Below are 13740 nucleotides of genomic sequence, written 5' to 3'. Positions count from 1 at the left end.
GATGTAGTGATCAGCTACGGAACGGGCTGCCCAACGTGACCAGGCAGTCTTGGTTGCTGCCTGCCGTTCCCAGCTCCATCGTCTCTGCTGGATCCAGTGGATCCCAGCCTTGCAAAATCAGCCAGGGTGGGGAACAGGAGGGCCCATGGCCAATCCACCGAGACCCAATATGTGGGCCTCAGGACTTTTTCAAACCAGCCATGCCTCCTCTGCAACTACTGCCTTGAGTGTGCTTGACTGGCAGGAATCTGCCCTTAAACTGTGATGATGGAGGGTATTGCGTTTTTTCCGTGGGGGTGGGGCAGTGTTAGAAGTCTCTGGCTTTTGTAGGGTTGAAATGTAGTGATGCAACTACAGTGGTGCCCCGCAAGACGAATGCCTCGCAAGACGGAAAACCCGCTAGACGAAAGGGTTTTCCGTTTTGGAGGTGCTTCGCAAAACGAATTTCCTATGGGCTTGCTTCGCAAGACGAAAATGTCTTGCGAGTTGCTGCGATTTTTTTTCGCTCCCCACCCCCTTTTTCTAAGGCACTAAGCTGCTAATAGTCTTTTAGCAGCTAATCCGCTAATCCCTTAAGCCTTTAATAGCCGCTAATAGCCGCTAAACCAATAATAGCGCTAATCCGCTAATGGGGTTGCTTCGCAAGACGAAAAAACCGCTAGACGAAGAGACTCACGGAACGGATTCTTTTCATCTTGCGAGGCACCACTGTAATAACAATTCTATTATTTATTCTCCGCTCATCTAGCTGGGCTGATCCAGCCACTCTGGGTAGCTTCCAACACGTACAAAACAATAACAACACTTCAAATATTAAAAATGTCCCTATACGGGGCTGCTTTCAGATGCCTTCTAAAAGTCAGATAGTTGTTTATTTCCTTGACATCTGATGGGAGGGCGTTTCATAGGGCGGGAGCCACCACCAAGAAGGCCCCTCTGCCTGGTTCCCTGTAACTTTGCTTTTTGCAGTGAGGGAACCCCCAGAAGGCCCTCAGAGCTGGACCTCAGTGTCCGGGCTGAATGATGGGGGTGGAGATGCTCCTTCAGGTATACTGGACCGAGGCCGTTTAGGGCTTTCAAGGTTAGCACCAACACTTTGAATTGTGCTCGGAAATGTACTGGGAACCAATGAAGATCCTTTAGGACATATGGTCCCGTCAGCTGCTCCCAGTCACAGGTTTGGCAGCCGCGTTCTGAATTCGTTGCAGTTTCTGAATCACCTTCAAAGGTATAGTCCCATGTTGCCCACTGGAGAAATCTCAGGCACCCCACCTATTGCTGTGCCCACTTTTCGCTCCTATGCCTGCCCACCATGGGCCCAAACGCCCAGGAATGGTTACTCAAGAAGGAATTTATTTCATTTCTTAAACCCATACCTTGCCCTTCCTCCCAAAGGAGCGCAGGGCGTCAAACCACAAGCGGTAAGAACACCTTTCGAAAGACTCGGAACACAATTCCAAACAGGTCCAAACTGGGATGAAGATCTGGGCTTAAAAAGCTTGCTAGGAGATGTAGATCTCCAGCAGGTGTCAAAAGAACAGCAGAGGTGGCGCCTGTCTGGTATGCAACAGGGAGGGAATCCCAAAGGGTCGGTGCCACCACGCTCAAGGCCCTGCTGATGACGCCCTCACCTGGACAATGCTCAAAACTTTTGAGAATGAACCCCTGGGCTGGAAAAGAAGAAGAGTTTGGATTTGATATCCCGCCTTTCACTCCCTTTAAGGAGTCTCAAAGCGGCTAACATTCTCCTTTCCCTTCCTCCCCCACAACAAACACTCTGTGAGGTGAGCGGGGCTGAGACACTTCAGAGAAATGTGACTGGCCCAAGGTCACCCAGCAGCTGCATGTGGAGGAGCGGAGACGCGAACCCGGTTCACCAGATTACGAGTCCACCGCTCTTAACCACTACACCACACTGGCTTTGCCCAAACTGGGAGAGGCCTGTCCCCACTAGATACACACCCCTGTCTGCAGTGGCTACTGACCAACAACAGTACACAACTAAGAAGAAGCTCCTGCAGATTAAGTGCCGAAATGGCTAAAATGACCAGAAGAACCAGAAACCAAGACCAAAATTTCAGTAAGGAATAGGGAAAAAATTGTAATTTGTCTTAAAAACCATTGTAAACTAGTAGGATTGGAATAACACTTGCAGTTTAATGGTGAATTTTGGACACAACGGAGAGGTAAAAGTTTCGGATTATCATAAAAGATGCAAGAGGAAATGATTAACAATAGGACCCGCAAAGGGGAGCAGGTAAGTCCAAGAGATTCTTTGGAATCTTGGTTTTATGTTGTATATGTGATTGTAAAATCTTAATCTGAAAAACCAAATAAATAAATAAAAATTTTAAAAAGGAAGCAGATCCAGTAGCAAATAATGGTGCCCCAAACTCTGCCCCAAAATCTCCTTGGGCAACAAGACCACCATCTGCGTATCAGGGGGCTGGTAATCTCAGCATCCTCCAGTACGATGTACAACCTTTCTTTTGGGAACCGCTGGTGTAGATAACACAGTCGTACCTTGGAAGCTGAACAGAATCCGTTCCGGAAGTCCGTTTGACTTCCAAAACGCTTGAAAACCAAATCGCGGCTTCTGATTGGCTACAGGAAGCTCCTGCAGCCAATCAGAAGCCATGGAAGCCCCATCGGACGTTCAGGTTCCAAAAGAACGTTTGCAGACTGGAACAATCACTTCCGGGTTTGCGGCATACGGGAGCCAAAACATCTGAGTTCCAGGGTGTTCGGAATCCAAATTACGACTGTATTGGGAACAGGTAGAAATGCCCCCCTCTTTTTAATTAGGCTCCATAGCACAACTGACACTTGTGACAAACCCGGTCCACCCAGCCCTTTGGGGTTCCTTACCTTTCCATGACGGCCAAGCACTCCTTCCGCCAGGTGAACCGACTTCCCCGCCGTAAGCGGAAGGTGCCAGAGGTAGCTGTGACGGGGGGAGGTGTCTGCCTCCATTCAGGTTCTTCTACCGGGATCGGGGCCGGCCTCATGCTTAACGTCGCCCCTGGAAAAAAGCAAAGCGGGACACGAAAGTGTTTCCCGGCGGAACTGGAAATCCCCTAGTCCAATATCCTATCATCACAGAGACCAACCAAACGCCTCTTCTGGGAAACCTGCAAGCAGAATTCAAACACAAGAGCGATTCTTCCTCTCTGGTGACTTCCAGCACCTGGGATTCAGGACAGTGGCGTAGCGTGGGTTGTCAGTACCCGGGGCAAGGCAAGTAATTTGCGCCCCCCCCCCACTGCACTGCCCCTCCCCCAGATAGTCCCTCGCTCTCTCTCCGCACCGCACCGCACGCCTGGCACCCTCCCCTCCACAGTGGGCGGCGACCCGGCGGCTTGGATAGGATTCGCACAGCCAGCACTGCAGTGAGAGAGAGTGAGTGAGCCAGGTAGGGGCAGAGAGCTGCGAGTGCGAGCGCGCCCCCCCAGATGTTGCGCCCGGTGCGGCCGGCCCCCTCTGCACCCCCCACGCTACGCCACTGATTCAGGAGCATAGCTGCCTCTGAGCATCAAGGCAGAGCACAGCCATCTTGACTAGCATCCACGCAGACTGACCTTCCGTAAATTTGCTTCTTTCTAAAACAGCACCGGCCCTGATGAAACACAGGAGCTCGTCTAAAAGTACAGCACACCTCTTTTTGAAAAAGCCTCTTTTGCTCAGGCGAAAAGGCACGCAGGTGCGGTGGACGCTCGGGTTGCGAACATGATCTGTGCGGGAGGCACGTTTGCAACACGCAGAGCCGTGGCTGTGCATGCGAGGTTGCGATTCGGCGCTTCTGTGTTGCCCAGAGTGGCTGGGGAAACTCAGCCAGATGGGCGGGGTAAAAAAATAAATTTTTAAATTATTATTATTATTCTGTGCATGTGCAAAGCTTGATTCAGTGCTTCTGAGCATGCGCTGAAACCCAGAAGTAACCCGTTCCAGTAGCTTCTGGGTTTGGCACGATGCACAATCCAAAAATACACAACCTCGTGCATCCGCAGATGTGCAAAATGACATCACGTGCAAGCGCAGAAGCGGCGAATTGCAACGTGCAGGCGTGGGGTTTTTTTTCCTTTCAGGTTGCAAATGGGCCTCCAGAACGGATCCCGTTCGCAACCAGAGGAACCACTGTACTCGGGTTAAAGCAGGAGCTAGGGGCAAATTCAGGAAGGACATTCTGGCATTTGTGCTAAAAAAACAACAACAAAATGGACCCAGGTGGTTGATGCCTCCCATCTCCAAGCCAGCCCGAGTCTGTGACGGCCAAGGGAAGAACAGACGGGGAGCTCAGCCAAGGGAACTCATTCATCCTTTCCCACTTGGCCGGCTACCTGCTGGCCTGCCAGACTGATCCGGTCCGCCCTAATGAATCAGTGCTGCTGGTGTCAAAGCGTGGGCGCTCCGAGGTGGGTCGGCCAATGCGGCAAAGCTCCGACCCGGTTCCCAAACGCACTTTGCTCGGAACGCTGGCGGGTGAGCCGCAGGGCCCTTGCGGGAAGAAGCGCCAGGCAGCTTGGCGGAGGAGAGCCCTGCAAGTTCATGTTCCTCCTAGTCCGGAACCCTACTCTCGTGGCGGCCAAGCAAGATGCTTATGGGAAGCCTGTGAGCAGGACCCGGGTGCAACTCTCTCCCCTCCTGTGGTTCACGGCAGCTGGTGTCCGGAAGCATGCGACCTCCAGCAGTGGAGGCAGAGCACAGCTGTTGTGACTAGAAGCCCTGACCAGACTTATCCTCCGTGAATTGCCGTGTTTTTCGCTCCATAAGACACACCTGACCATAAGAAGCACCTAGTTTTTAGAGGAGGAAAACAAGGGGAAAAAATATTCTGAACGAAACAGTGGATGTATGATTTTTGTGGTTCATGCTGTGGCCACAGACATCCAATCTGATGGTGAATTTGGGGTAGATCCGTGCTTTGTAACCACGTTTTTGCGCCATTGCGGTCCCACGAAACACTGGGTGCGTGATTTTTTTGGTGCAGGCTGTAGCCATGGACATGCTATGTGATCTGATGGTGAATTTGGGGTGATGAAATGTAAAAATCCTGAGGATCCATGGGCTTTTACCTCCCTCCTCCCAGGCAGACTCCACTAGTGTCCCTTATCTCTCTCCTGATCCCACCAATCAGCTGCTTCCTTTCAACACTCCCTTCCCTCGTTTGCATTAGTGTCTTTTCCTTAGCTGGAGCAGTTTTTTGCTCCTCCTTTTCTTCCAATTTCTCTCCTTATTGCTCTAGTCTTCCTGCTTCCCCCCTTTGCAGTTTGGAGACAGGAGACAAAATATACAGGCTCTCCTTTTTGTGTGCGTGAGAGGAATTAGCTCAACGTCCCCTTTTAAGCGTATTATTGCACACATCAAAAACGTCCTGCGGATGCTCGTGAGGAAGTGGCCGTGTTATCCACAGAAAAGGAGATGCAGAGTGCCCATCCCATCGAGATCACGTCCCTTGATGTGCATCCGGCTGCCACTGCTCAGCAGCTCACCTGAGTCCCCTGCCTCAAACAACTCAGCCCTTGAAAAGACCTGGCAGTCCTGGGCAGAGAGGAAAGCAGGGAGCCAGCAGCCAGAGAGTGGACCACCTCATCGCCATCAAAGGAACGGCAAGGGGAAAAGCTTCACCCGCCCACCGAGAACCAAGGCCAGGGGTTCAGGGAGGATCAGAAGGTACCCTAGAGCAGTTTAGGGAAGCTTTTAATGTTTGACAGACTATTGTATTTAAAAGAGAGAGAGAGAGATTAAAAAAAAAAAAGCAGAGACATCACCTTGCCGACAAAGGTCCGTATAGTTAAAGCTATGGTTTTCCCAGTAGTGATGAATGGAAGTGAGAGCTGGACCATAAAGAAGGCTGATCACCGAAGAATTGATGCTTTTGAATTATGGTGCTGGAGGAGACTCTTGAGAGTCCCATGGACTGCAAGAAGATCAAACCTCTCCATTCTGAAGGAACTCAGCCCTGAGTGCTCACTGGAAGGACAGATCCTGAAGCTAAGGCTCCAAGATTTTGGCCACTTCATGAGAAGAGAAGACTCCCTGGAAACAACCCTGATATTGGGAAAGATGGAGGCCACAAGGAGAAGGGGACGACAGAGGACGAGATGGTGGGACAGTGTTCTCGAAGCTACCAACATGCATTTGACCAAACTGTGGGAGGCGGTGGAAGACAGGAGGGCCTGGCGTGCTCTGGTCCATGGGGCCACGAAGAGGCGGAAACGACTAAACAACTAAACAACTGTATTTTAAACTTTTGTTGGAAGCCGCCCAGAGTGGCTGGGGAAACCCAGGCAGATGGGCGGCATATAAATAATAAATTATTATTATTATTATTATTATTATTATTATTATTATTATTATTATTATTATTTGCAATACTGTGCATCACTGCATGCTGAGCAAACTCTTATTGCATTATCTTACGCCTGTTGCCTTTGGGGATCCTTAAGGACTGAGACTGGGACTTAAGGACTGGGACACGGGTGGCGCTGTGGGTTAAACCACAGAGCCTAGGGATTGCCGATCAGAAGGTCGGCAGTTCAATCCCCATGAGGGGGTGAGCTCCCGTTGCTTGGTCCTTGCTCCTGCGAACCTAGCAGTTCGAAAGCACGTCAAAGTGCAAGTAGATAAATAGGTACTGCTCCGGCAGGAAGGTAAACGGCGTTTCTGTGAGCTGCTCTGGTTTGCCAGAAGTGGCTTAGTCATGCCGGCCACATGACCCGGAAGCTGTACGCCGGCTCCCTCGGCCAATAAAGCGAGATGAGCACCGCAATCCCAGAGTCGGCCACGACTGGACCTAATGGTCAGGGGTCCCTTTACAAGAGGACAGAAACCAAATAAACAGTAATTCAGAGGCCACAGGCAATAGCTGTCATGGCATTTAAAGCTCCCATTCTTGTCCCACAGTCTCCCTCCGGTTAAACGAAACAGCAGCGCCGCCTGCTGACGAGTGAAGGAATTGCCGCACAATGTTGTCCAGCGCACTTTGGTATCTTTCAAGTTACAATTCCACGCCGTAAATTCCACACGCGCCCCAAACCTCTGCCAGCCCTCTTTGGAAAACAAGGTCTCCGATGCAGGCCCCTTTGCGGGGAAGTCCCCCAAACCTTGCTCTGCCTGATGCAAGCCTCCTCCCACCCCCACCCACCCGACTCCTGAGCATGGACTGTAACTGGGGGGGGGGGGGGAGCAAGGGAAGGAGGGGGAGGGTCCATGCCGACCGAAGCACGATGAAGCCAACAACACTCACAGCCGCTGGGCAAAAGGTTTGGTTCAGAGGGAACAGCTGGAGTGTCTCGGCTTGGTTTTGTTTACCGGGGTTTGTCTTCTCAAGCTGGTACCATCGGTAAAAGGCCCTTTTCTTTTGCTCGCTCAGGTCCGATCCCTGTTGCAACAGCCAGTGGGAGATCCGGCTCTGACTGATACCTGCAGGCAAGAGCAAAGAGAGGAGAGAGAAAAGGTGGATCTACACACGGGGGGGAAACCCGCTGTAAATAAGTCATAAATCAAAACGTTATAATAAAACGGAAAGAAAAAAACAACCACAATGTAAAACCGCATAGAAAAAGCTTGTGCTTTACAGCGCCATCTGGTGTTGCATGTTGATAACGCACTCAACACTGTTGTTTTTTTTACTAATGTTGTTTTTTTTACTAATGTAGCTGAGGGTTATAAAGACTAGGACCAGCCGCCTGAGAAACAGTTACTACCCAAATGTGATTTTGGTTTTAAACACATTGTAAGGAGTCTGTATGGGAGTATATTGTATTTAAAAATGGGGTATCAGAGTTTTTAGGGGGCTAACCAGGCTGGGATAGCTGGGATAGCAGGCTTGTTGGGTTTTGAATGTCTTATGTAGATTTTTCAATTTCGTTGTTCTGTATGGGACAATGACAATAAAGATTATCTTATCATATCGTATGAGTCCCCAGAGAGAGAAAGAGAAACTATGCGACTGATTGCCACACCATGTGGCTCCTCCTCTTGCGCACAAGTTTTCATCATGCCCTACGGACAACCTGTGATCAAGCCACACACGCTGTTCCCAATTCTCGTCCTGCCAGGGAGCATTAGGAAAGGAGCTGAAAATAAAATTGCCTATTTATCATAACGCCATCAGACAAAATCTATGGTGCGACCACATTTGGTCACCTCGTGTCAAAAGAGATATTGCAGGTTTTATGGGCATTGCCATTCAAATGGTGTGGTTGTGTGTGCTGCATCTTGTGATCAGTTATGTGGGGCAGGGCTTACCTGGGCCCCCCAATATTTTATTCAAGTTAGCACCCCGGCACTCCCCTGGGTAATCCCACTGCCACTCAGGGGGTGGTAAATTCCCTGCTTTGGGAACTACTGCCTTAATGTCCCCATTCTGCATTAAATCCTACATTGAGTTTTCATTCCACCAGGCACATTTTTCAAGGTGCGTGGAACATCGTGACACCAGTTTTGGATTGGGATCCCTAACCCTACTATATATATATATGGCTTTGAGCTCTCACATTTAAGAGACCGAATTTTCAGATGACATTATTGTGATTAATTGCTCCTACCGCTTACATAGATAGACAACGACTTGTGGGGGGGGGGGGAGAGACAATGAGCGCAGAAGAGCAGCTTATAGGACATTACGAACACGTCCACCAGGAAACGGAATGACTCACTCGGCCGTTCATTCTGCTCTGGACAGAACGATCCAGCCACGCATGCACACTACCTAGGAGTTAACAGCAGCCATTCCTGGGTGGATCAGAAATGCAGACCAGGAAGGAAGTGGTAGAAATCGCCACATCTTTAAGATAACTTTGCATGCGGAAGAAAAGAGAGTGGATGATATTCCAAGACACGGAATGAATTTTTTGGTGTGGGGAGGGGCCATAGGCAACTCCCTGGGGCCCTGATAAAGGTAAAGGGACCCCTGACCATTAGGTCCAGTCGTGCCTGACTCTGGGGTTGTGGCGCTCATCTCGCTTTGTTGGCCGAGGGAGCCGGCGTACAGCTTCTGGGTCATGTGGCCAGCATGACTAAGCCGCTTCTGGCGAACCAGAGCAGAGCACGGAAACGCCGTTTACCTTCCCGCCGGAGTGGTACCTATTTATCTACTTGCGCTTTGACATGCTTTTGAACTGCTAGGTTGGCAGAAGCAGGGACTGAGAAAGGGTAACTCACCCCATCGCGGGGATTCGAACCGCCGACGTTCTGATCGGCAAGTCCTAGGCTCTGTGGTTTAACCCACAGCGCCACCCGCGTCCCATGCCCCATGAAGGGGCCAGGCACCTGCAAATTTCGGTGCAGAGGCCATGAAAGCTGCATGGCACCCACAGACCTGGGCACCCGTGGTCGCTGGCCAAGCTGGGATTCCTGGGAGGGGCAGAGACTAACCGTAACTTCTGTGGTAGGCAGTAAAGCTACTGATTTCCGCATTTTCAAAACGGGAAGCGTATCATTCATTAAACACTCCCCTGTGCGTTATTTTTAGGATCTGGATTCAAATGCCTGGATAGATGACTCAGTGCGCTGGCTCATGAGTGGTGCTAAGCCAGGGATTGAAAAGCTTACCAGATGATGGGCTGGTCCACGCTCCTTCTGTTGGAGGATGGGCTGCAGCATGCACGCACATGCATGTGCGCTCCTCCAACCCAGAAGAGCATGTGTGCATGCGTGTGCGCACACACTATTTCCGGCGCTCCTCCGACCCAGATGTGCCCCAGAAACAGTTGTGCGCATGCGCATGGGCGCTTCTCCATCCCGCACGCATGTGCACACACTATTTCCAGCGCACATCTGGGTTGGAGGAGCGCCTGTGCGCATGCACACAGGCACCATCAACCCAGAAGTCGGTCGCCGCACCGCACCACGCCAGTAAGAGCGGGCAGTGGGGGGCAGCAGGGGTCGCCACGGGCCAGTTAGACGAGCCCCATAGGCCGCTACTGGCCCATGGGCCGTAGGTTGCAGACCCCTGTGCTAAGCCAAACCACGGTTTAGTGTGCATGAGCACAGGCTCTGGGAGATGACATTGTGGCTTCTTTGCTCTTCCTTGGTTGCCGCTGCCCTGGGTTTAGTGGTTTCATCCTCCTTTGACGAACGGCCTAACTATGGCACCAAGAGAGCAAAAACTTCACGTTCAGAGAGTGTGCTAAGCCAAACCATGGTTTACTTTAGCACAGCAGCAGAATGCGGAGGAGGGAAAGTGGCAACAATCACCTGATCCCCACAATCCCCGTGCATTTGTGCCACTGTTTGGTTTAGTGTGAACCGATTCCTGAATTTTAGCTGTGGACCCTTCGCTGCGGATGTTTGGACTAGATCGGGGTTTCCCAAACTTGTGCCTCCCGCTGTTTTCAGACTACAATTCCCATCATCCCTGACCACTGGTCCCGCCAGCTGGAGATGATGGGAGTTGTAGTCCCAAAAAACCAGATCCGGGTCCCTTCCAACTCTACAATTCTATGAAAACCAGGCCACTGTGATCAAAGGAAGGGCTTTTGGCACATTAAAGGACTCTGCATCTACTTCATAATTCACAGCTTTCGGGCAGAGCTTTATTTTGACAAAGTGATTTAAACACGACGTTTGAAACGTAGTCTTTCCGCATATTTATTTGGTTGCCAGCAGATTGGTTTCCACTGAAACACCCTTTTTGTCTGGGGAACACAACTGGGGCTGATGAACCTGGGAGACCCCCTTCCCACATCACAGTTCCCCCGCATCCCAAATTTGTCCCCACTGTGTGCTTTTCCCCAATCTCATCTCTAGAGGGCGCAAGCATGAAAGGATGAGGCCCTTTCCACTGGGTCTTCCTGCACAGGCTATTATTAGCTCCCGTTCACCCTGTCATTCGCCTTATCTGCGTATTATTAATGAGCTGCCCTGCCCATCAGCGTCTTGTTTGTCTTACTACACAACCCTTGAAAGGCAGCTTCTATAAATAAAAGACTTCCGCATTCCGCTCTGAGATCACCCGCTCTGAGACCCCACAGCTACCGTATTTTTTGCTCTATAAGACTCACTTTTTCCCTCCTAAAAAGTAAGGGGAAATGTGTGTGCGTCTTATGGAGCGAATGCAGGCTGCGCAGCTATCCCAGAAGCCAGAACAGCAAGAGGGATTGCTGCTTTCACTGCGCAGCGATCCCTCTTGCTGTTCTAGCTTCTGAGATTCAGAATATTTTTTTTCTTGTTTTCCTCCTCCAAAAACTAGGTGCGCCTTGTGGTCTGGTGCGTCTTATAGAGCGAAAAATACGGTAATTCTCCCCTGGCCTCCTTGCTGTCCCAAGTAGGACCAATTCAGCCAGCTAGCCCTGGGGATTATTTAATTGATTTTTGATTTTTATTGTTATTCATGTTTTTATACTGCATTTTATGCTGCTTTTATAATGAAGTGTTTTAAATTTGTTGTTAGCCACCCTGAGCCCACTTTTTGAACCGGGAAGGGCGGGGTATAAATAAATTATTATTATTATTATTATTATTATTATTATTATTATTATTATTATTATTATTCCGGGCTAGTGCTTATCAGTTGCTGCTTTGTGTAGGGCTTCCCGTAATAATAACAAACAACAACAATAAATTGCAGCAGCACGCTTTTGGGGGTTTTCCTTTTTTTCAGCTTTTCTGCTCTATTTTGCTGCATGGCATTACTTTATTATTGTTTCATTGCATTTACAGATTGCCCTTTTTCTTTAAGGACCTCGAGGTGGCACGCCTGAGAAAGCCAAACAAAAAATTTCAAGCAGTCTCCCGGGCTTTTCTCTCCAGCCCTCTACTCAGGCCAGATTCCTCCTCCACCACCACTTCCCATGTCCTGTGTCTAATAATAATAATAATAATAATAATAATAAGACAGTGGTGCCCCGCAAGACGAATGCCTCGCAAGACGGAAAACCCGCTAGACGAAAGGGTTTTCCGTTTTGGAGGTGCTTCGCAAAACGAATTTCCTATGGGCTTGCTTCGCAAGACGAAAATGTCTTGCGAGTTGCTGCGATTTTTTTCCGCTCCCCACCCCCCTTTTCTAAGGCACTAAACTGCTAATAGCCTTTTAGCAGCTAATCCGCTAATCCCTTAAGCCTTTAATAGCCGCTAAACCGCTAATAGCGCTAATCCGCTAATGGGCTTGCTTCGCAAGACGAAAAAACCGCTAGACGAAGAGACTCACGGAACGGATTCTTTTCGTCTTGCGAGGCACCACTGTAATAATAATAATAAATTATTTTATTTATACACCGCCCTCCCCAACCAAGACTGGGATCAGGGCGGCTAACACCAGATACAAAAGAATTGATTGAAATACAACTTAAAAAAACCACAAGATTAAAATACATCATTAAAATGCAGCCTTATTTCAGCAGAAACTCAAAAACTTTTTGGGGGATGAAAACGTCAAGTCTTCACTAAGGCCAACTATCCAGACTGTTCCTACGTGGGCCAGAAAAAAGCCAGGGAAGTCTCCAAGTAGGAGTTCCATCACAGCAAGAAAAAGGAAAGAAGGGGAAGGGATCAAGTTGATTCCAAGCCAAAAGCCAGGCGGAACAACTCGTGTCTTACAGGCCCTGCTTAGCTAGAATGTGCCCCTGAAATACAGAAATACTTTTTGCTCGGAGGGAGGGAGGGAGGGACGGAGGGAAAAAGGGTGGGGTGGGTGACTGCAAGATAGCCTGCCGTGCAAAGAAATCATAGAATTGTAGAGTTGGAAGGGACACCAGCGGTCATCTAGTCCAACCCCCTTCAATGCAGGAACCTTAACTAAAGCATTAAATAAATCTGCTTAAATAAAGCAGACGGCCATCCAACTTCTTCTTAAAAACATCCGATGAAGATGAGTCCACAACCTCCCGAGAAACTCGGTTCCACTCTCAAGCAGCTCTTACAGCCTGAAAGTTCTTCCTGGTGTTTAGTCGGAATCTCCCTTCTTGTTACTTGAAGCCATGGGTTCGAATCCCACCCTCCGGAGGAGAAAACAAGCTTGCTCCCTCTTCCATGTGAGATACTTGAAGATGGCTCTCATATCTCCTCTGCGTCTCCTCTTTTCTAGGCTAAACCGACCCAGCTCCTTCGACCGCTCCTCACATGGCTTCGTTTCCAGACCCTTGACCATCTTGGTTGCCCTCCTCTGCACATGTTCCGGCTTGTCAATATCCTTCTTAAATTGGGGTGCCCAGAACCGGACACGGTATATCTTCATGCGCCTCCTCCATGAGAAGTCTTGATAGTGACAACACGAGAACGGGCTTTTCCCATTTGTGGGGTGCTCTCCCCATGAAAGCCTGCCTGAGCCCTTCATTCTACACCTTTAGGCGACAGGCAAAAACATTCCTCTTAATCCAGGCCTTCGGCTGATTACATCCGATACCCTTTTAAATGTGTTGTGGGAGGCAATGAGGAGGTTGGGATATTGAATAATAGAATAATAGAATCATAGAATCATAGAGTTGGAAGAGACCACAAGGGCCATCGAGTCCAACCCCCTGCCAAGCAGGAAACACCATCAGAGAACTCCTGACATATGGTTGTCAAAGCCTCTGCTTCAAGACCTCCAAAGAAGGAGACTCCACCACACTCCTTGGCAGCAAATTCCACTGTCAAACAGCTCTTACTGTCAGGAAGTTCTTCCTAATGTTTAGGTGGAATCTTCTTTCTTGTAGTTTGGATCCATTGCTCCGTGTCCGCTTCTCTGGAGCAGCAGAAAACAACCTTTCTCCCTCCTCTATGTGACATCCTTTTATATATATGAACATGGCTATCATA

At 49.5% G+C, this 13740-nt stretch overlaps 1 protein-coding gene across 8 annotated transcripts in view; it reads right to left on the bottom strand.

The window, feature by feature from the left end:
* HMBOX1 (homeobox containing 1) overlaps positions 1-13740 on the bottom strand; it is a 129246-nt gene that overhangs the window by 21638 nt on the left and 93868 nt on the right. For all 8 annotated transcript variants that reach the window (XM_083432710.1, XM_083432709.1, XM_083432714.1 and 5 more), the window contains exons 5-6: positions 7312-7422; positions 2869-3022 (exon numbers count right to left, since the gene is read on the bottom strand). In XM_083432710.1, coding sequence (XP_083288836.1) covers positions 2869-3022; positions 7312-7422 — 265 coding nt within the window. The remainder of the gene's footprint in view (positions 1-2868; positions 3023-7311; positions 7423-13740) is intronic.

The sequence above is a fragment of the Podarcis tiliguerta genome (genome assembly GCF_965153285.1).
Source record: "Podarcis tiliguerta genome assembly, chromosome: 3".
In the NCBI taxonomy this organism is placed as follows: Eukaryota; Metazoa; Chordata; class Lepidosauria; order Squamata; family Lacertidae; genus Podarcis; species Podarcis tiliguerta.
Note: the sequence above shows the minus strand (reverse complement) of the source record. Positions and strands in the feature narration are given on the sequence as shown.